At 41.8% G+C, this 23811-nt stretch overlaps 2 protein-coding genes across 2 annotated transcripts; both read right to left on the bottom strand.

The window, feature by feature from the left end:
- Positions 1 to 5543: 5543 nt before the first annotated feature.
- LOC138911478 (uncharacterized) lies at positions 5544 to 6914 on the bottom strand. Its single transcript, XM_070210779.1, has one exon. The coding sequence runs from the start codon at positions 6912 to 6914 to the stop codon at positions 5544 to 5546; it is 1371 nt and encodes a 456-aa protein (XP_070066880.1).
- A 285-nt stretch (positions 6915 to 7199) lies between these two features.
- Positions 7200 to 8357, bottom strand: LOC138911477 (uncharacterized). Its single transcript, XM_070210778.1, has one exon. The coding sequence runs from the start codon at positions 8355 to 8357 to the stop codon at positions 7200 to 7202; it is 1158 nt and encodes a 385-aa protein (XP_070066879.1).
- Between the last annotated feature and the right edge of the window lie 15454 nt (positions 8358 to 23811).

Below are 23811 nucleotides of genomic sequence, written 5' to 3'. Positions count from 1 at the left end.
GTAATATAGTGATTCATAGAATCTGTAGCGTTTGCCAAATATGTTTATTTTATGAAAATGAGTTATGATATTGTAGCCATTTATAGTTTTAATTCTTTTTTTATAACCAATTCTTCTGCGTTATCGTATATACCGTCTTTTATACAAGCGGTGGCACCGGTGTCAATTAATATTTTTAAAATTTTATTTATTTTTTTGTCTAATCTGAAAATGTAGGAGACAATATATAACAAGCGGTGGCACCGGTGTCAATTAATATTTTTAAAATTTTATTTATTTTTGTGTCTAATCTGAAAATGTAGGAGAGTTCTCCCCCTCTTCTTCTAAAAAATGGTATTCCTCGAGGTTATTGATACGCATGAGTTTGTTAGGTTGCTGAACCGAAGGAGGAACGTATTCCCGTTTCTTTGGGTGAGCCGAATTTCAATTTTGGGGATACGGATTAGGTGTATTCTGCAGTTATATGAATTTGTCTACATCCATGGGCTCCGGTGGAGGTTGAGGAGTCGTGTTGCTTTGCACAAAAATTTGATTTTTTGCAACTTGATTGAACCTTAAGTGATTGTCATATCTTTTATTAGGTTGTTTTGGGGATTCAGCTTTCTTTTGCTGATTGTTATGACCTGAGTTTAGATTATTACGATAATGGGTATTTGCGAAATGGTGGTAAGCGAAGTTAACGCTTTGGTAATTGGCTTCGAGTTCCTGAGCTTTTGCCAAAGAGGATCTACAGGTAAAATTGCAAATCTCTAGCTTTAACAGTTACTAAGATCCTTGCGTTCATACATACGGACGGACGCACAGACATTCGGACATGGCTTGATCGACTCGGCTGTAGATGCTGATCTAGAATAAATATACTTTATGGGGTCGGAGAACCTTCCTTCTGTATGTTACATACATTTACATATTGCACAAATACAATATACCTTTTTTATCTAATTTCAATGGATTCAGGGTATACAAAAAATGTTCCCCTCGCAGGGTTGGAACTTACAGCTAACCGTCCCACTTGCCACCGCCTCCAGCCAACAACCCCACTAATAATCGAGTATTAGTGCGAAGAAAACCAATTAACTTAGTAATACGGAAAACAAAACAATCGCAATTATAATGCTGTTGATAAATACGAAGCAGATGCGTATGAATGTGTGCGTACATGCATACAGATATTTTTCGAATTTGGACTGGTGCCGCTAACACGTCTATCTTAACCGATCTTAATGAAATTTTCTACAGTATGGAATATCTTTACATTCTTAAAAAGTAAATTGCATTAAAATTCTAGCTTAAATTGGTTGGCAACGGAAGTTGGGTTATTAACTTAATTTACAGCTATCAGGTAGACGCGGAAAGATGGCGATGGGAATACAATGAATTATACTTGATATATACATACTATTCTAGAGTAAAATTGTCATGTTTGGTGGATCTAGCTCTTATTATTCACCCTATTCACTCAAAAAATACGATTTGGATATCGATTTGTAACAATTGCTTGGCGGAAAGGAAATTATCGATTATCGTAAACAAACTCGATCTACGTATATACTAAGAGGACCTACAGGAAAAATTTCAAATCTCCAGCTCTTATAGTTACTATGATCCTTGCGTTCATACATACGGACGGACGTAAAGACAGACCGACATGGCTAGATCGACTCGGCCGTAGATGCTGATCAAAAATATATACACTTTATGGGGTCGGAGAAGCTTCGTTTTCATCCTGTTACATACATACATACATACAAACACAATCTACCCTTTCTATATATTTTCAATGGGTTCAGGGTACCCGATCTTCAAGAAATTTTCTACAGTATATCTTAATGTACCATAGAATATCTCTGTATTCTTAATAAGTAAATTTATAGTTATCAGATAGAAGCGGTAAGACGGCGATAGGTATAAAATGAATTATACTTGATGTCAACATGTCAATTTTGGTGGATCGAGCTCTTATTATTTACCTTATTAACTCATAAAACAGGATTCCGGAAAGGAGGTTATCGATTATCGGAAACAAACTCGATCTGCGCATGTACTAAGAGGACCTAAAGGTAAAATTGCAAGTGTATAGCTCTATAGTTATCTAATAGTTACTCTATAGTGACTAAGATCTTGCGTTCATACATACGGGTGGACGAATAGACGGACAGACGGACGTACATGGCTAGATTGACTCGGCTGTTGATGCTGATCATCAATATTTATATTTAATGGGGTCAGAGATGCTTTCTTCTGCCTGTTACATACATTTACATTTTGAACAAATACAATATACCCTTTTTACACATTTTCAATAGGTTCAGGGTATAAAAAAATAATAAGTTCCCTTGGCAGTGTCCAAACTCGCAACTAACCGTACCACTGCCTGTGCCATCGCCTCCACTCAACAACCACACTAATAATGACTAAGAGGACCTTCGGGTAAAATTTCGAGTCTCTAGCTCTTATAGTTAGTTAGATCTAGCGTTCATACAAACGGACGGAAAGGACAGATAGACGGACATGGCTAGATCTCGGCTGTAGATGCTAATCAAGAATATATATACTTTATAAGGTCGGAGAAACTTCTTTCTGCCTGTTAAAAACATTTACATTTTGCACAAATACAAGATACCCTTTTTATATATTTTCAATGACTTCAGGGTATAAAAATAAATAAGTTCCCTTCGCAGGGTTCGAGCTCGCAACTAACCGTCCCACTTGCCACCGCCTCCACCCACTAATAATCGAGTATTAGTGCGAAGAAAACCAATTAACTTAGTAATACAGAAAACAAAACAAAACAATTAAATTAGTAATTTAGAAAACAAAACAATCGCAATTATAATGCTGTTGATAAATATGAAGCTGATGAGTATGAATGTGTGTGTAGATGCATACAAATATTTTTCGAATTTGCGCTGGTGCCGCCAACACGTGTATCTTAAAAGATCTTCATAAATTTTTTTGACGTACCACTTGCCACCGCCTCCACTCAACAACCACACTAATAATCGATTATTAATGAGAAGAAACCCATTGAATTTTGTAATACAGAAAACAAAACAATCGCAATTACAATGCTGTTGATAAATACGAAGCAGTTGCGTATGAATGTGTGCGTACATGCATACAGATATTTTTCCAATTTGCACTGGTGCCGCTAACACGTGTATCTTATCCGATCTTAATGAAATTTTCTACAGTATAGAATATCTCTACATTCTTAAAAAGTAAATTTTATCAAAATTCTAGCTTAAATTGGTGGGCAACGGAAGTTGGGTTATTAACTTGATTTACAGCTTGCTGGCACCGAGACTCGTGCCGGGGCGCGTATGCGGCAGGGACTTCTAGCGTCAAAAGAAACAAGTCGATTCAATTCGTTTCGTACGAGGCGGTACGATATAATATAATTCGAACGATTCGTGCTCCGCACGCGCTTCTGTTCTCTTTCACTTCTGCTCAGAAATGCAGCTTGTACAGCTGCGTGCGATCGACTTATCATGTAAAAACTAATTCTAACGGTGCGCTTCCAGTGTAAGCAGCGAGGACTGCTTACAGAAAAAATGCGAGACCCAGTAGGACTTAGTCAACAGCTATTTTCACTTCGCCCCGTAACATTCCCCACCACGTAATTCACGAACGTCCGTGCAGTGTGTTACCAACGGGGCGAGTAATAATTCCATCGGCGGTTCGCACCACGGCACTTCGGACCTGGCCATCCTTTTGTCCAACAGTTTCGCTTGGCACCGTCGTCCACTATTATGACGACGTCGTCGACTGATATTGGTTCGAGTGGCGGTTGAAACCACTTGGTACGTCTGGTGAGTGTAGGCAGATACTCGCGCAGCCATCTCTTCCAAAATTGGTCAGCCAATTGACTGGCGACTCGGAAGCCTCGTGCCAAGCTAGCTCCGCCTTGCTCCCGTAATCCTCTCTCACGCAATCCGCTTGAATGACCTATAAGAAAATGATTTGGAGTCAGGGCTTCGGACTCAGATGTCTCCAAGGAAACATAAGTGAGTGGCCTTCAGTTGAACACGCTTTCTACGTCAGCCAGTGCTGCTCGTAGCACCTCCTATCGTAACCCAGAGGGAGGCAGAATTTCCGACAGTATTGACTTTGTAGAGCGCACCATTCGTTCCCACGATCCTCCCATGTGGGGTGATCCTGGCGGCGATATACGTTCAATTTCATCTTTTAATACTCTGCTAGCGCCTCTGAAATTTGTGCCATTGTCCGACAGCATGCGGCGGGGGCAGCCGCGTCTGGTTACGAACAACTTAAGAACGCATAAGTATGAGTCAGTTGAGAGGGACGTAGCTATATCATGATAAATATGAAGCTGATGAGTATGAATGTGTGTGTAGATGCATACAAATATTTTTCGAATTTGCGCTGGTGCCGCCAACACGTGTATCTTAAAAGATCTTCATAAATTTTTTTGACGTACCACTTGCCACCGCCTCCACCCAACAACCACACTAATAATCGATTATTAATGAGAAGAAACCCATTGAATTTTGTAATACAGAAAACAAAACAATCGCAATTACAATGCTGTTGATAAATACGAAGCAGTTGCGTATGAATGTGTGCGTACATGCATACAGATATTTTTCCAATTTGCACTGGTGCCGCTAACACGTGTATCTTATCCGATCTTAATGAAATTTTCTACAGTATAGAATATCTCTACATTCTTAAAAAGTAAATTTTATCAAAATTCTAGCTTAAATTGGTGGGCAACGGAAGTTGGGTTATTAACTTGATTTACAGCTTGCTGGCACCGAGACTCGTGCCGGGGCGCGTATGCGGCAGGGACTTCTAGCGTCAAAAGAAACAAGTCGATTCAATTCGTTTCGTACGAGGCGGTACGATATAATATAATTCGAACGATTCGTGCTCCGCACGCGCTTCTGTTCTCTTTCACTTCTGCTCAGAAATGCAGCTTGTACAGCTGCGTGCGATCGACTTATCATGTAAAAACTAATTCTAACGGTGCGCTTCCAGTGTAAGCAGCGAGGACTGCTTACAGAAAAAATGCGAGACCCAGTAGGACTTAGTCAACAGCTATTTTCACTTCGCCCCGTAACATTCCCCACCACGTAATTCACGAACGTCCGTGCAGTGTGTTACCAACGGGGCGAGTAATAATTCCATCGGCGGTTCGCACCACGGCACTTCGGACCTGGCCATCCTTTTGTCCAACAGTTTCGCTTGGCACCGTCGTCCACTATTATGACGACGTCGTCGACTGATATTGGTTCGAGTGGCGGTTGAAACCACTTGGTACGTCTGGTGAGTGTAGGCAGATACTCGCGCAGCCATCTCTTCCAAAATTGGTCAGCCAATTGACTGGCGACTCGGAAGCCTCGTGCCAAGCTAGCTCCGCCTTGCTCCCGTAATCCTCTCTCACGCAATCCGCTTGAATGACCTATAAGAAAATGATTTGGAGTCAGGGCTTCGGACTCAGATGTCTCCAAGGAAACATAAGTGAGTGGCCTTCAGTTGAACACGCTTTCTACGTCAGCCAGTGCTGCTCGTAGCACCTCCTATCGTAACCCAGAGGGAGGCAGAATTTCCGACAGTATTGACTTTGTAGAGCGCACCATTCGTTCCCACGATCCTCCCATGTGGGGTGATCCTGGCGGCGATATACGTTCAATTTCATCTTTTAATACTCTGCTAGCGCCTCTGAAATTTGTGCCATTGTCCGACAGCATGCGGCGGGGGCAGCCGCGTCTGGTTACGAACAACTTAAGAACGCATAAGTATGAGTCAGTTGAGAGGGACGTAGCTATATCCAGATGAACGGCGCGCACCGTGAGGCATGTAAATAACACCCCCGAGCGCTTCTCACGACGCCGTCCAACGACAATGTCGTAGGGGCCGAAGTAATCCACTCCAGTATATGTGAACGGTGGAGTATAGGGCGATAATCGTTCGATTGGCAGGTCGCCCATCCCTGGCGGCTTTGGGCGGGCGCGTCTTATGCGGCACGCTGGGCAGGTATTGGAAACTTCTCTCACCGAAGCTCGTAAGCCACAAACCCAGTACCGCTGCCGTAGTTCATTTACGAAGATTTCGTTGTGTAGGTGATGATATCTGCGGTGATAAAACTCAACCAGCAGATACGTCAATTGATGTCGTCTTGGCAGAATTATCGGGCGTTTTACGCAGACTTCGACTCCTTCTATATTGTCTATCCGTCCTTTAATACGTAGAATGCCCGAGTCATCCACATACGGGGAGCACTTAAACAGCAAGCTTTTGTGATCGGTTAAGCGGCGCCCCGACCTTAAGCAGGTGATCTCACTATAAAACTCCTCTTCTTGACAAATCCGGATAAAAATCACATCCATTTCATTGCTTCTTTTAAGGAGCAGCGTCTTCTGCAGATCCAGTCCTCCGTCCAATCTGACCTTCTTAGTAATATTCCGTAGGAAATCCAGTACGCATAGCTGTACGGCTCTCAATTTTTCTAGCTTGCTGAAACGCTGCAGATCCGGCAGAATATATCTCCAGGACGACGTGTGATTGGGTTGTTCTTCAGCATGGTACAACATGTTTAATGCAGGTCCTATATCCGATTGTGGCCACTGCGATTCTTCTAGATACAAAAATGGTGGTCCATTGAACCACCTGGTTGAGCCATGAATTTCAGGCGTTTTAGTCCATTTCGTACCATCGTCTGCCACGTTTTGAGCCGATGGTACCCATCGCCAGCTGTCCACATCTGATTCTTCTAAAATCTCTCCTATCCGAAGCGCTATGAATTGCTGGAACTTTCGAGCATCGGAACGGATCCAGTAGAGCACATCCTTTGAATCTGTCCAGAATGTTCGTGTATGTATGCGTACCGACATTTCCTTTTGGATAAATTTGGCCAGTCTCAGACCTAAGGCCGCGGCCATCAGTTCCATTCGAGGTATGGACACGGGCTTTAGGGGGTGCTACTCTCGTTTTCGAGGCGACCAAACTGCAATGTACTTGGCCATCAAGTTCAACCCTCAAAAATACAACTCTGGCTTAAGCATTCGTACTGGCGTCAACGAATGTATGCATCTGCACAGCCTGGGTTCGGCTCACCCACTTCATGCACCGTGGATGCGGACGGCATTCAAATTTGAAACTAGATCAAGCTAGTGTTGCCAATCGGCTTCGGCTTCGTCTTCGTTGGTGAGGTCGTCATCCCATCCGATATTGGATCACCATATGTTCTGAAGGATGATCTTAGCCCGTGTATTAAAGAATCGTAGCAGCCCGTGCGGGTCGAAAATAGACATGATCACACTCAGAACACGTCTTTTAGTTGGGCGCTCCTTAGATGCCTTCGCGAGCAAGTTCGGCGTCACCACAAACGTCAACAGATCTTGTCCAGGTAGCCACCACAGGCCTAAGACCTTCTCTTGCGCTTCATCCTGAGCGCTGATACGCTTGTCCAACCCCTCACAGTCGTCTTCCAGCGCCTGTATAACTTGCTTCGAGTTTGATGTCCAGCGGCGCATCTCGAAGCCGCCACTAGCATGAATCCTTTTTACAGTCTCAGCTAACTGTATCATTTCAGCTCCAGTATCCACCGACTGCAGCCAGTCGTCGACAAATGTGTTTTCGCAAATCACCTTTACGGCATCCGGATGCTCCGCTACAAACCGCTCGGCATTGCGATTCTTGACGTAATTTGCTAGAGCTGGCGAGCAGGATGCTCCAAAAGTCATGACTTGCATAACGTATGTTTCGGGGAAGCTTGACGAATCTCCATCACGCCAGAGAAACTTCTGTGCCGGTTGGTCTTCTAGGCGCACCTTGACTTGATGAAACATTTCCCTTATGTCGCCGGATACTGCGATAGGATGCTCTCGGAAGCGTATTAGTACCCCCATCAAAGATGCTAGTGTATCTGGACCTTTCAACAAACAATCGTTCAGCGACATGCCACTAAATTTGGCAGCCGCATCCCAAACCAGGCCCGTCTTTTTCTTGTTCGGATTGGTGACTGTAAAGATAGGAAGAAACCACGATGTAGTGTTAGCTACTAACTCACTATCCTTCAACCGGCGGATATATCCCTTCTGTTTGTAATCGTGCATCGTGTTCATCAGTAACTCTTTCAGTGATGGGTCTTTTGACATCTTTGCCTCTAAACATTTCAGGCGCTTAACAGCCATCTGATAAGAGTCTGGCAGGTGCATGTGATCGAACCTCCATAACAGTCTGGTCTGCCAGCGCATTTCGTCTTCCAGATAGGTTGTTGTTGCCTCCATCATCTGCATCGAGCGTTCGTCCTCTTTGGATCTCAGCGGATGTGAGGAAACGCTCACACCTAGTGACTCAATTGAAAAAAAGTTCTTCAGAGCTTCATCCATCCCACGCGCTGCACTGCACTGGCAAATGTGTAGCAGTCGAGGTGTGGTGCTGTCTCCCACAATGGGGCGACCATATACGGCCCATCCTAGTCTGCTTCACGCTGCTATGACGTCGTCGTTTTCACCTTCTCGTATCTCTAAGGGTGCAGTTATTTTGATATTGTCTAAGCTAATGATAAGCTGAGCCTTGACGTTCGCTATTGTTCGCACGTTTTTTAAGGCATACTGTATTGCGTTATGTTCTGGAGCTGAAATGCTCACAGCCCCGGACATCGACTCAGGTTCATTCTTGGTTATGTCCTCTGTCCATTTAAGACACAGCTGGGTCGCAGGACCATCTAATTCCAGCTCGTCTGCAAGCGCTCTTTCTATTAACGTACACTCAGCTCCTGACAGACGGTGGTTACCGGCGCACTTCGCACATGCAACCCTCTCCTGTTCCTATTGTGAACGTTGTTGCTGAGAACCCTCAGGGCTATCTACCGTGTTGTGCACAAAAATTCGCTCTCTAGTGGTTTTCGTGGAGCTCTTCTTTTCGTTACCAACCAGTGGGGTCTCGTATGGCGTGACCATAGTCGCGCACATTGCCACATTGAACAGCCAGTTATCAAAGGTTGCCAAACTGCTACCTTCATTCGACATTTGATGCCGGCCCCAATTCAATTTCATATTGCTGGGCATCTTAGCAACAAGCTCGTTCAGCAGCGCGGGATCGTAAAGATATTCGTGCATACCAATGGCCGCTATCGTTGCGCAGTAGTTTTGGACAGCTAGGGCCAGTCGGATAGCGGTGTTCATGTTGTCCAACTTTATTGCTGGTTCCTCTCGGAGCTTTTGCTGCAGAGCAGCATGTACTGCGGCCATACAACATTCGCAATGTGCCTATAGCATACGGCACTGTCAACCACACTAATAATCGATTATTATTGAGAAGAAACCCAATGAATTTTGTAAACAAAACAAAACAATCGCAATTATAATGCTGTTGATAAATACGAAGCAGTTGCGTATAAATGTGTGCGTACATGCAGACAGATATTTTTCCAATTTGCGCTGGTGCCGCTAAAACGTGTATCTTAACCGATCTTAATGAAATTTTCTACAGTATATCTAAATGTACCATAAAATATCTCTGTATTCTCAAAAAGTAAATTGCATTAAAATTCTAGCTTGAATTGGTGGGCAATGGAAGTTGGGTTATTAACTTGATTTATAGCTATCAGATAGACGGAAAGATGGCGATAGGTATACAATGAATTACACTTGATATATGCATACTATTCTAGAGTAAACATGTCATTTTTGGTGGATCTAGCTCTTATTATTCACCTTATTTACTCAAAAAACAGGATTTGGATATCGATTTCTATCGATTGTTTGGGGGAAAGGAAGTTATCGATTATCGGAAACAAACTCGATCTGCGCATGTACTAAGAGGACCTACAAGTAAAATCGCAAATCTCTAGCTTTTACAGTTACTAAGATCCTTGCGTTCATACATACGGACGGACGGACAGACAGACGGACATGGCTAGATCGACTCGGCTGTAGATGGTGATCAAGAATATATATACTTTATGGGGTCGGAGCAGATTCCTTCTTCCTGTTACATACATTCACATATTACACAAATACAATATACCTTTTTTATCTAATTTCAATGTGTTCAGGGTATACAAATATAAGTTCCCTTCGCAGGGTTCGAACTTGCAACAAACCGTAATCGGGTATTAGTGAGAAGAAAACGAATTAACTTAACTTTACTCAAAAAACAGGATTTCGATATCGATTTGTATCGATTGCTTGGGGGAAATGAAAATATCGATTATCGGATACAAACTCGATCTGCACATGTACTAAGAGGACCTACAGCTAAAATTCCAAGTCTTTAGCTTTTATAGTTACTAAGATCCTTGCGTTCATACATACGGACGGAGGGATGGACAGACAGACTGACATGGCTTGATCGGCTCGGCTGTTAATGCTGATCAAAAATATATATACTTTATGGGGCCGGAGAAGCTTCCTTCTTCCTGCTACAAACATTTACATTTTACACAAATACTATGTACCCTTTTTTATCTAATTTCAATGGGTACAGGGTATAAAAAAAATATGTTCCCTCCAGTCAAGAACCTCACTAATAACAGAGTATTAGTGCGAAGAAAACCAATTAACTTAGTCATACAGAAAACAAAACAATCGCAATTATAATGCTGATGATAAATACGAAGCAGATGCGTATGAATGTGTGCGTACATGCGTACAGATATTTTTCGAATTTGCACTGGTGCCGCTAACACGTGTATCTTAACCGATCTTAATGAAATTTTCTACAGTATAGAATATCTCTACATTCTTTAAAAGTAAATTGCATTAAAATTCTAGCTTAAATTGGTGGGCAACGGAAGTTGGGTTATTAATTTGATTCACAGCTATCAGGTAGACGCGGAAAGAAGGCGATGGGTATACAATGAATTATACTTGATATATTCATACCATTCTAGAGTACACATGTCAATTTTGGTGGATCTAGCTCTTATTATTTACCCTTTTTACTCAAAAAACCAGATATGACACCGATGTATATCGATTGCTTGGGGGAAATGTAGTTAGCGATAATCGAAAACAAACTCGATCTGTGCATGTACTAAGAGGACCTACAGGTAAAATTGCAAATCTCGAGCTTTTATAGTTACCAAGATCCTTGCGTTCATACATACGGACGGACAGACAGACGGACATGGCTAGATCGACTCGGCTGTAGATGCTTATCAAGAATATATATACTTTATGGGGTTGGAGAAGCTTCCTTCTGCCTGTTACATGCATTTAAATATTGCACAACTACAATATACCTTTTATATTTAATTTCAATGGGTTCAAGGTATACAAAATTAAGTTCCCTTCGCAGGGTTCGAACTCGCAACAAGCCGTAATCGAGTATTAGTGAGAAGAAAACCAATTAACTTAGCTATTTACTCAAAAAACAAGATTTCGATATCGATTTGCATCGACTGCTTGGGGGAAATGAAAATATCGATTATCGGATACAAACTCGATCTGCACATGTACTAAGAGGACATACAGCTAAAATTTCAAGTCTTTAGCTTTTATAGTTACTAAGATCCTTGCGTTCATACATACGGGCGGAGGGACGGACAGACAGACGGACATGGCTAGATCGGCTCGGCTGTTAATGCTGATCAAAAATATATATACTTTATGGGGCCGGAGAAGCTTCCTTGTTCCTCTTACATACAGTTACATTTTACACAAATACTCTATACCCTATTTCATTTTTTAGATTTTTACCCATTTTCAATGGGTTCAGGATATATAAAAAAAAAAGTTCCCTTCGCAGGGTTCGAGCTCCTCCACTCAACAACCACACTAAAAATCGATTATTAATGAAAAGATACCCTATTAACTTAGTTATACAGAAAACAATACAATCACAATTATAATTCTGTTGATAAATACGAAGCAGACGCGCATGAATGTGTGTGTGTACATGCATACAGATATTCTTTGAATTTGCGGTGGTGCCGCAAACACGTGTTTCTTAACCGATCTTCATGAAATTTTCTAATACAGAAAACAATACAATCGCAATTATAATGCTGTTGATAAATAGGAAGCAGACGTGCATGAATTGTGTGTGTGTACATGCATACAGATAGTCTTCGAATTAGCGCTGGTGCCGCAAACATGTGTTTTTTAACCGATCTTCATGAAATTTTCCACAGTATATTTTAATGTACCATCTGTGTATTCTCATAAAGTAAATTGCATTAATATTCTAGCTTAAGGTGGTGGGCAATGGAAATTGGGTTATTAACTTGATTTATAGCTATAAGGTAGTTGTGCGAATGTGGCGATGGGTATAAAAAGAATGACCCTTGACATATATATTTTATTCTAGAGTAAACATGTCAATTTTGGTGGATCTAGCTTTTATTATTTACCCTATTTACTCAAAAACCGGATTTCGATATCGATTTGCATCGATTGCTTGGGGGAAAGAAAGTTATCGACTACCGGAAACAAACTCGACCTGCGCATGTACTAAGAGGACAAACAGCTAAAATTGCAAGTCTCTAGCTCTTTTAGATACTAAGATTCTTGCGTTCATACATACGGACGGACGGACAGACAGACGGACATAGCTAGATCAACTCGGCTTTACTTTACTTTATGGGGTCGGAGAAGCTTTCTTCTGCCTGTTATATACATTTACATTTTGCAAAAATACAATATACCCTTTTTATCTGTTTTTAATGGGTTTAGGGTTTACAAAAAAAAAATTTCCTTTCGCACGTTTCGAGCTCGCAACTAACCGTACCGCTTGCCACCGCCTCCACTCAACAACCACACTAATAATCGAGTATGAATGAGAAAAAAACCTATTGACAGTCCTCATAGAATAGTCCTCACTACTCTTTATTAACTCACTCGTACTTCCATCGTTGCGTGCACTTGGGCCCAATATGACTTGTGTGTGTAGGTGTATTATTGTATGGGTATTATTGTTGCCTTTGTACAAAGAAAGTAAATTATAAGTATATATATATAAATATTGACGTGCATATAAATGTCACAACCTTACCTTTGCCAACTATATTCATAGGTCAAAAGGAATATTACTTATGCTGCTTAACTCTAATATCTATCGACTAATTTTTAATTCAATAGAATACATTTTTTCTTCATATTTGTTTAGTTGCTTAAATTTACTTTAGCTTCGATTAATTGGAATAGAGTAGGTAGACAACCGCTGATCGCAGTCAAAAATTTATGTTTAATGGCATGTATGTGTGTTTGTGGGGGTGGCGTCAGATAAATAATCCTTGATTGTTATTGGTGAAAAAGCACTTTATTAGAATTTTCTGCTGCATGTAACAAACACTGCTGGTTAAGTGATTTTACATATTTTTGGTTGAAGTGATGGAGGTGGAAAGGAGACCACAAGGAGAGTGCTGAGCGCATCTGGGATCGAATTAGTGAGTGACTCTCTCACACTGAGTGAGGCTCAGTCAATGCTGTGTTCACACAAGCACTGAACTGGCGTGAACATTCTCCCCCCCCCCCCCCCCCCCCCCCCCCCTGGCAATATGCAGATTGCAAGAATTCCTATTGCGTGCATGTGCCAGAGAGTATCCATCCAAACTTGGTATTTTGAGCCATCGGCAGACCGCCTTGGCTCGGGAGGATACCTGGTAGGATGATGTCTGGGTAGACGTCGGCGCCGAGTAACAAAGGGACTGGAGATGGACGGAACCATTCGTTGACCGCCAAAGCGACGTTGCTGAACTGGTCCTTCATGTCCACTCTGATGACTCGGGCTGGAGTTATGCAGCTAAGTTGCGGGTCAGCCATTAAGACCACTTCTCGAGACATCTGAGTTGTTTTGGAGCGTAGCACGACTGTGCACGCCTCTTCTGCGCCAATGCGTGTGACGGATGGGCCATAGGCCCTTGCCACGGTTGCATTAATGAGGCTTACTGAACAACATGGATCAGAGCCCGAGTCTCAAGGGTCTTTTTTTCCGGTGTCGAGCAGCACTATGGCGGTGGGCAATATACTGACCCCCCTTGTGCTGGAGCAGGGATGTAAGCGACGTCCGTATAGTAGCACGACTCGGGCTTGGGGGTGATGTGATGAGGGCGAGGAGCCAGAAGCTCTTCTTGTGGGCCTGTTGCCTGACCGAGAGGGACGAGCGCTACGGGGATCACACATGTGGAGTAAGGTGTGGTGGTCCTTTTTGCAAATTTTGCAGTTGGCTCTACAGCGGCATGATTCCCCTGAATGCTGATGAGCCAGACAGTTGGAGCAATATATGTTAATTAACACGGCTCGGAGACGCTTCTCGGGCGTGAGCTTTAAGAAGCGCTGACACTTGCGTAGCGCATGGATGCCTCTACACACCCGGCATCTAAAAGAGTCCGTTCCTTGACGTTGATTGGATGCCTTCGTTGACGGTGCCATGCTGGATCTCTACAGAGGAGTGAACTGGAGAATAAGATGTAGGACAGGTGTTATGATGTGATGATTTTGTTTTGAATGAGGGATTGGTTGCTTTTAAGGATTAGTCGGTGGTGCTATTTGCCTCAGTAGGAAGAAGGACCAATTTGGCTATTGCCAGCTGGACTCGGCCAAAGCGCCATTCATTTATTGGTATGTTATCTTCCTTGATAATGACCATATCACCGAGTTGGAGGTCCCTTGTAGGGGACTGCCATTTGTTTCGCTTATGGAGCTCTTTCAAATACTCATTCTTCCACCGTAAGCAAAATTGCTGGTGGAGCGCTTTGACTCGCTGCCAGCGGTTAATTATAGAAATAGCGTCTTCTTTGATTACTGGCTCGTTAATTGACAGAAGAGGGCCACCAACTAGGAAGTGGCCTGGACTTGGAGCCAATAAATCAGTCGGATCTTCCGACATTGGAGAGATTGCCCTGGAGTTAAGGCAGGCTTCAATCTTGGAAAGGAATGTCGCGAACTCCTCGAATGTATATTTTGATTATGCGGTGGATTTGTAGAAATGGGTCTTGCGATATATCGCGAAAATGCGGCCAGGAATCTCTCCGTGGTGAGATCTGTGGTGGCTTCTAAATGGATTGCTTTCGTGCTAAAACACACGAAGACACAGACATAACCCTTGGTAATTTTGCATGCTCGACCAATGTAGCTTTTAATATCGAAAGGTCCGGCAAAGTCTACACCTGTATGTGTGAAGGGTCGGGAAAAGGTTGATCTCGCCCTTGGGAGTTCCCCCATAAGTTGGGTCTGCAGTCGTCTACGGTGTATTACACAGACCTTGCAGGAGTTTATGGTAGATTTTACCAGGACCTTGAGCTTTGGGATCCAGTATTTGGCTCTTACGAGGAGCATTACCAACTGATTGCCTCCGTGAAAACAAATGAGGTGGGTAAATCGGACCAGGAGGCGTGAAAAATCACAATTGGCCGGAATGATTATGGGGTGTCGCTCATCATAGCCTAACGAGGTTGACGCTTTCAGCCGTCCACAGGATCGCAGAATACCCCTTTGATCGATGAAAGTGGTTAAATAGCGAATGCTGCTTGATCCTTGAATTGGCTTCTTATCGAGCAAACAGCTATACTCCTTAGGATATGCTTGGCGTTGAGTATACTCGATAAGTCGGAACTGAACTCTCGTAAGTTCTTCATTACGGAGCTCGGCGGGAAAGTGGACAGCTGGATTTCTACGGCGCTGGATAAAGCGACAGACATATGCAATAACTCGCAATGCCTTGTCGAATCTGGAGAATCGTTCCCGAAGGTTATAGGAGGGTAGCTGTGAGACATTGCACTTCACTGCGCGTTGTTCAATCTCTGTCTCAAGTACCGTAACAGGAACTGGCTATTGGTTTTGTGGTAGTTGTAACCATTCCGGTCCATACCACCACAAAGTGCTGCCCAATAGGTCCCGAGGAGAAGCCCCCCGACTAGCTAGGTCAGTCAGGGTTATGTTTGGATCGAACATGGGACCATTTGCCATTGGATGATGATATCTTCGCTACCCGGTTAGCCAGAAAGGTAGACCATTTGCATGGAGGTTTATCCAACCAGGCAAGAACAATAGTGGAGTCTGTCCAATTGAAATTTTCTTTACTCTGGAAGGGGAGCTGAGGAATAAGAGCCGTGGTGAGCTCGGAAAGAAGGACGGCGCCACACAGCTCTAAGCGTGGTAGTAATACCGTCTTAAATGGCGCGACTCTCGTTTTTGCTGCGAGAAGGTGAGTGGAGATGCATCCGTTGATCTCGACACGCAAATAAAGTGCAGCAACATATGCGCGCTGGGACGCGTCGCAGAAGCCGTGAAACTGCACCTTTGCCTTTTTCTGAAAATCGACCCATCTTGGAATACGGATCTCTTCGAAAGAGGGATAGTCGGTTAGGAAGTCATGCCAACGTTGAACGAGATCTTCTGGCAGGGAATCATCCCACCCCAGCTCTTGGAGCCAGATCTCTTGCAGGAAAATCTTTGCTGGAACTATCACAGGTGCTAGCCATCCAGCAGGGTCGAACAATTTCGCAATCTGTGATAGTACTTCACGTTTAGTGAGCGAAGGCTGAGATACCATTTTGGACGGAGCAAAGAAAAACTGGCCTGTTGTGGCTATCGAATGCCTAGCGTTTTAACGACGCTGGCCTCTTCGATTTCTAAGAAAATCCGCACACAGTAAGTGGTCCCTTGGTATTCCTTTTAACACTTCCTTTGTGTCGGATGTCCACTTTCTCAGAGGGAACCCAGCTCTGTCGAGTGCTATGCGGAGCTCTGCAATGGCTGAAATTGTTTGTGGCTTCGTGTGTGCCCCTGCTAGAACATCATCGACATACATATAATTTTTAATTATATCGGAAGCGATGGGACAATATTCTCGTGACGGAGGACCCGAATTGCGAGGTATGGGGCACAGTTTACCCCAAAGGTAACTGTATTGAGTTCGAAGTCGCAAGGTTCTTCGTTCTCATTGCGAAATAGTATTCGTTGGTAGGGCGTATGTCATGGATCGACCTGGATTTGGCGATACATCTTGGTTATATCGGCATTGAAAACGTAGCGGTAGAATCGCGACGTTAGTATCTGAATCAGCTCAGATTGGAGTACTGGTCCCGTGTGTAGGATATCATTTAGACTTTTGCCATTGGAAGACGCGAACCTTTGTTGTGGTGCTGTCGGGATTAAAAATAGCATAATGCGGCAGGTAAAAATTATTGGGGTTGCTGTTTGGAGAGACTTGTGTCATATGACCTAAGTCGAAGTGCTCCCGAATCACGGAGTCGTACTGCTCTTTCAAAGAAGGATTTCTTTTTAAACGATTCTCGTTCTTTCGAAACTGAGCTGGTGCGATAGATCTTGAATGTCCTAAGTCTATGTGATTAGGTTCTTTGAAAGGTAGGGTGACTACATATCTGCCATTCTCGTTCCTTGTTGTTGTTCGGATGAAATTACTCTCATAAAAGGAGTCGGAGCTCTTAACCAGTTTGACTGGAATGTCCTCCACCTCCCAAAATTTTGTAAGAATGACGTCTAATTGCTCTTCTTGAGAGACAGATATTCGAGTCGAGAATGACGAGATTGCGGTGGATGCGGTTTTTGAAACTGGGCCTGTTAAAATCCACCCGAAAATAGTTTCCTGGCCCAGCAACGTGCCACATATGTTAGGATGGGAGCCGCCCGTTAGTATGGACGGTAGGATATCAGCGCCAATCAGCACATCTATCTGCGCACTCTTGTGGAAATTAGGGTCCGCTAACTGGAGTTTTGGCAGGGTTGTCAATAAACTTTGGGGGATCGAACATGATGGTAGATTCCCTGCAAAATGTGGGAGGAGGCAGGCTGATGCCTCGATTTGGATACGAGGCTTGGAATGAGAGCTAATATTAAAATGGCAGAGTTTGCGTGGCTGGGCTGCAACAGCTTGATTTAATCCCGATACTTGTGCCTGTACGGATTTGTACGGCAGCTTTATCAGGTGGAAGAGTCCCTCGGAAATAAATATTGCCTCTGATCCCGATCAGTGCACGAGATGTATAATTTACACCCAAATGGCGAACATATATAACAGTCGTACTTAGGAGAACACCGTGGGTGTTAATTGCAACATAATTGGGAACATTCGTTTGTTGGGATGGAGTGGACTGTATGGATTGATTGGAGGGAGCTGTTGCTTGTGGCATGGAGACTACGGTAGGGCTCAATTGTGGAGTGTCACTACGATGCAAGAGGGTATTGTGACGACCCTTGCACTTAAAACAATTGTGAGCACTTGTGCAATCCCTTAACTGATGACCCCTAGCGAAACAGTTCAAACATTGTTTTTGCTGTTTGATGTGAGTTGCCCGTTCGCTGACGGGCATTTGGAGAAATCGTGGGCACAGACGGATAGGGTGATTCTCCCTGGAGCACAAGTTGCAGGCTTGCGGCTTGTTAGCGACCTTATTCTCAAATGAGTTAAGCCTTCTAGTGGTAGGAGGTTCTGTTCGAACAATTCTAGAGTGCGCTGGAGTATTTGCGCTTGGCTTAAGCTCTTCCATCGCTTCTAGGGTGCGATAGCGTTCTAAGAGAAAGGCGTTCATCTCAAGCCAAGATGAGATATCGTTTTTCTGGAGATGGACTGTTCCCATAAGGAGAGTGTTAATTTGGGTAAAAATATCAATTTTGGTGGATCTAGCTATTATTATTTGCCTATTTTCTCAAAAAACTGAATTTCGATATCGATTTGTATCGATTGCTAGGGGGAAAGGAAGTTATCGATTATCGGAAAAATACTCGATCTGCGCATGTACTAAGAGGACCTACAGCTAACATTTCAAGTCTTTAGCTCTCATAGTAACTTAGATCCTTGGGTTCATACATACGGGAAGACGAACAGACATACGGACTGACGGACAAAGATATGGGTAGATCGACTCGGCTGTTAATGCTGATCAAGAATATATATATACTTTATCGGGTCCGAGAAGCTTCCTTCTACCTGTTACATACATTTACATTTAGCACAAGTACAATATACCCTTTTTATCTATTTTCGATGGAGTCAGGGTATAAATAAAAATAAGTTCCTCTCCCAGGGTTCGAGCTCGCAACTAACCATACCACTTGCCACTGTCTCCACTCAACAACCACAGTAATAATCGAGTATTAGTGACAAGAAACCCAATTAGCTTAGTAATACAGAAAACAATACAGCCGCAGTTATAATGCTTTGGATAAATATGAAGCAGACGTGGAAGAATGTGTGTGTGTACATGCATACAGATATATTTCGCATTTGCGCTGGTGCGCAACCACGTGTTTCTTAACCCATCGTCCTAAAATTTTCTACTGTATATCTTAATGCACCATAGAATATCTTCTCAAAAAGTAAATTGCGTTAAAATTCTAGCTTAAATTGGTGGGCAATGGAAGTTGGGTTATTAACTTGATTTATAGCTATCAGGTAGTAGCGCGAAGGTGGCGATAGGTATAAAATGAATGATACTTGACATATTTATACTATTCTAGAGTAAACATGTCGATTTTGGTGGATCTCGCTCTTATTATTTATCCTATTTACTCAAAAAAACAGGATTTCAATATCCATATTATCGATTTTCGGAAACAAACTCGATCTGTGCATGTACTGAGATGACCTAATGCTAAAATTTACCAAGATCCTTGGGTTCATACATAGGGGAAGACGAACAGACAGACGACAATCGGCTGTTGATGCTGATCAAGAAAATATATACTTTATGGGGTCGGAGAAGCTTCCTTCTACCGAGTACATACATTTTCATTTTGCACAAATACAATATACCCTTTTTATCTAATTTTAATGGGTTCACGGTTTAAAAAAAATAAGTTCCCTTTGCAGGGTTTAAGCTCGCAACTGACCGTAGCACTTGCCACCGCTTTCACTCAACAACCACAGTAATAATCGAGTATTAGTGAGAAGAAAACCAATTTAATTAGCAATACAGAATACAATACGGCCGCAATTATAATGCTGTTGATAAATACGAAGCTGACGCGTATAAATGTGTGTGTAAACATGCATAAAAATATTTTTCGAATTTGCGCTAGTGCCTCAAATGTGTTTCTTAACACAACTTCCTAAAATTTTCTACTGTAATGTTCCATATAATATCTGTGTATTCTCTAAAAGTAAATTGCATTAAAATTGTCGCTTAATTTAAAGCTATCGGGTAGTAGCGGAAAGGTGACGATATGTATAAAAAGAATGATACTTGAAATATTTATACTATTCTAGAGTAAACATGTCCATTTTGGTGGATCTAGCTCTTATTATTAAACCTATTTACTTAAAAAAGTGGATTTCAATATCGATTTGTTTCGATTGCTTGGGGGAAAGGAAGTTATCGATTACCGGAAAAAAACTCCATCTGTGCATGTACCAATAGGACCTACAGCTTAAATTTCAATGGGTTCATGGTATTAAAAAAAATAGATTCCCTTCGCAGGGTTCGAGCTCGCTACTAACCGTAGCACTTGCCACCGCCTCCACTCAACAACCACACTAATAATCGAGTATTAGTGACAAGAAAACCAATTAGCTTAGTAATACAGAAAACAATACAATCGCAATTATAATGCAGTTGATAAATACAAAGCAGACGCGCATGAATGTGCATGAGTGCGTGCATACAGATATTCTTCGGGTGCCATAAACAAGTGTTTCTTAACCGATGTTCATGAAATTTTCTACAGTGTATCTTAATGTACCATAGAACATCTGTGTATTCTCAATAAATAAATTTTATTAAAATTCTAGCTTAAATTGGTGGGCAATGGAAGGTGGAAAGGAGGTTATCGATTATCGGAAATATACTCGATCTGTGCATGTACTGAGAGGACCTACAGCTAAGATTTCATGTCTCTAGCTCTTATAGTTACCAAGATCGTTGGGTTCATACATACGAACGGAGGGGCAGACAGACGGACATGGCTAGATCGACTCGCCTGTTGATGCTGATCACGAATATGTATACTTTATGGGGTCGGAGAAGCTTCCTTTTGTCTGTTACATACATTTAGATCTTGCACAAATACAATATACCCTTTTAACCCATTTTCAATGTGTTCAGGGTATAAAAAAAATAAGTTACCTTCACATGGTTCGAGCTCGCAACTAACCGTAACTTTTGCCACCGCCTCCACTCAACAACCACACTAATAATCGAGTATTAGTGACAAGAAAACCAATTAGCTTAGTAATACAGAAAACAATACAATCGCAATTATAATGCAGTTGATAAATACAAAGCAGACGCGCATGAATGTGCATGAGTGCGTGCATACAGATATTCTTCGAATTCGAGCGGGTGCCGTAAACAAGTGTTTCTTAACCGATCTTCATGAAATTTTCTGCAGTATATCTTAATGTACCATAGAACATCTGTTTACTCTCAAAAAGTAAATTGCATTAAAATTCTAGCTTAAATTGGTGGGCAATGGAAGGTGGGTTATTAACTGGATTTATAGCTATTAGGTAGTAGCGCGAAGGTAGCGATAGGTATAAAAAGAATGACACTTCACATATATATACTATTCCAGAGTAAACATGTCGATTTTGGTGGATCTCGCTCTTATTATTTATCCTATTTACTCAAAAAAACAGGATTTCAATATCCATATTATCGATTATCGGAAACAAATTCGATCTGTGCATGTACTGAGAGGACCTACAGCTAAGATTTCATGTCTCTAGCTTTTATAGTTACCAAGATCCTTGTGTTCATACATACGGAAAGGCAAACAGACAGACGGACATAGCTAATTTGACTCGGCTGTTGATGGTGATCAAGAATGTATATACTTTATCTGGTCGGAGAACCTTCCTTCTCTATGTTACATACATTTACGTGTTGCACAAATACAATATACCCTTTTTACCCATTTTCAATGTATTCAGGGTATAAAAAAAATTTAGTTACCTTCGCAGGGTTCGAGCTCGCAACTAACCGTAGCACTTGTCACCGCCGCTACTCAACAACCACACAAATAATCGAGTATTAGTGACAAGAAAACCAATTAACTTAGTAATACAGAAAACAATACAGTGTGTACATGCATACAAATATTTTGAATTTGCGGTGGTGCCGCAAATACGTGTTTCTTAACCCATCTTCCTGAAATTTTCTACTGTTTATCTTAATGTACCATAGAATATCTTCTCAAGAAGTAAATTGCGTTAAAATTCTTGCTTAAATTGGTGGGCAATGGAAGTTGGGTTATTAACTTTATTTATTGCTATCAGGTAGTAGCGAGAAGGTGGCGATAGGTAAAAAATGAATGATACTTGACATATTTATACCATTCTAGAGTAAAAATGTTAATTTTGGTGGATCTAGCTCTTATTATTTACCCTATAACCTCAAAAAAAAGATTTCAATATTGATTTGTATTGATTGCTTAGTGGAAAGGGGAGGAAAGGGGGTTATCAGAAACATTTTCGGAAACAAACCTAAGCTCTTATAGTTACCAAGATCCTTGGGTTCATACATACGGGAAGCCGAACAGGCAGACGGACATGGCTAATTTGACTCGGCTGTTGACGCTGATCAAGAAAATATTCGTGGTCGCAACTAACCGTACCACTTGCAACTGCCTCCACTCAACATTCACAGTAATAATCGAGTATTAGTGACATAAAAACCAAGCTAGTAATACAGAAAACAATACAGCCGCAATTATAATTCTGTTGATAAATATGAAGCAGGCACGCATGAATTTGTGTGTGGACAAGTTATCCCTCAGCCCACAAGGCAATTCTTATTACAATCATAAACAACATTTCAGTATAAGTCGCTATCCCAATTACTTAGCCCTTTCAGACTTATTAGACCCGTTTCAATCACTACGTCCACTTAGGCCGCAGCTGCAGCTCTGCAGATTCCCGGCTCTAGCATAAACATAACAGCGCAACCACTTAACATAAAGATTCATATTCCCAGGCGCAATTCATAACGTAAACTAAAGACCCAGTCTCTAGAGCGCAATTGCTAACGTAAACATGACGCACCCCACCCCCGCGAGCTTTTAAACTTGAAGGAAAGAAGCTTTAGCATAAACACAGCTGATTCGCAGCATAAGATCACCGCGAGCTTTTGAGCTTTAAGAGAATAGCCTTTATTATAACCATAACTGACTTGCGGGATAAGTTCACAATTGTACTTTAGTTCTAATCTTGGATTCAAACAAATCGAAAGTCTTCAGCCTCCCACTTAAAAAAATTTTTTTTCAGTTAGTAGCCACTAATCGGTTAATTGCCGCACCAACGTGGGGCGCGCGATTATGAACACAGAAAAAGGATAGTTAACAATTTTCTAAGAACGAAAATATCGAGTGCCTCTAAAAACATTAAAAATTTCCAAAGAACGGAAATACCCTGTTTCTGAAAACATGAAGAGTAGTGAAAATACCCTGAGCTGGAAATAATGATTGTTCACAAGACTTAAAAGTGAAATCAAATTTTCCCATTCAAGTTAAATGAAAACATTCCAAAAAAATAATCGATCAAAAAGCGAAACAAATATTTTCGCCATCAAAAATTGTTTCACCAATCAAAAACTTTTAACCAATTAAACAATATCACGTCAACCTAAGACCACCATAAAAGAAGACCCTAAAACCCAGAAGGAAGGAAGGAAGGAAGATTTGAACGACATAAGTATAATCACCCATAAAGAAAGACCTTTTACGTGAGCCAATATCATTTACTTTAAAAATAAATTTTTTTTACTAAAGTAATGAGAGTTTAAATTTGTGTAAGCATTTGTTAGAATAATAAGTGTTATAAACTGGATAACCATATAGAAAGTTTAATTGAAGATTTTCAAAATTTAAAAAAGGCTAACAATAAAAACTTGTCAGCTGATTTGGTAGCTCAGTTGATTGCAACTCAGACCGGAGCGCTTCA

The sequence above is a fragment of the Drosophila virilis genome, unplaced genomic scaffold (assembly GCF_030788295.1).
Source record: "Drosophila virilis strain 15010-1051.87 unplaced genomic scaffold, Dvir_AGI_RSII-ME tig00000574, whole genome shotgun sequence".
Lineage (NCBI taxonomy): Eukaryota > Metazoa > Arthropoda > Insecta > Diptera > Drosophilidae > Drosophila > Drosophila virilis.
Note: the sequence above shows the minus strand (reverse complement) of the source record. Positions and strands in the feature narration are given on the sequence as shown.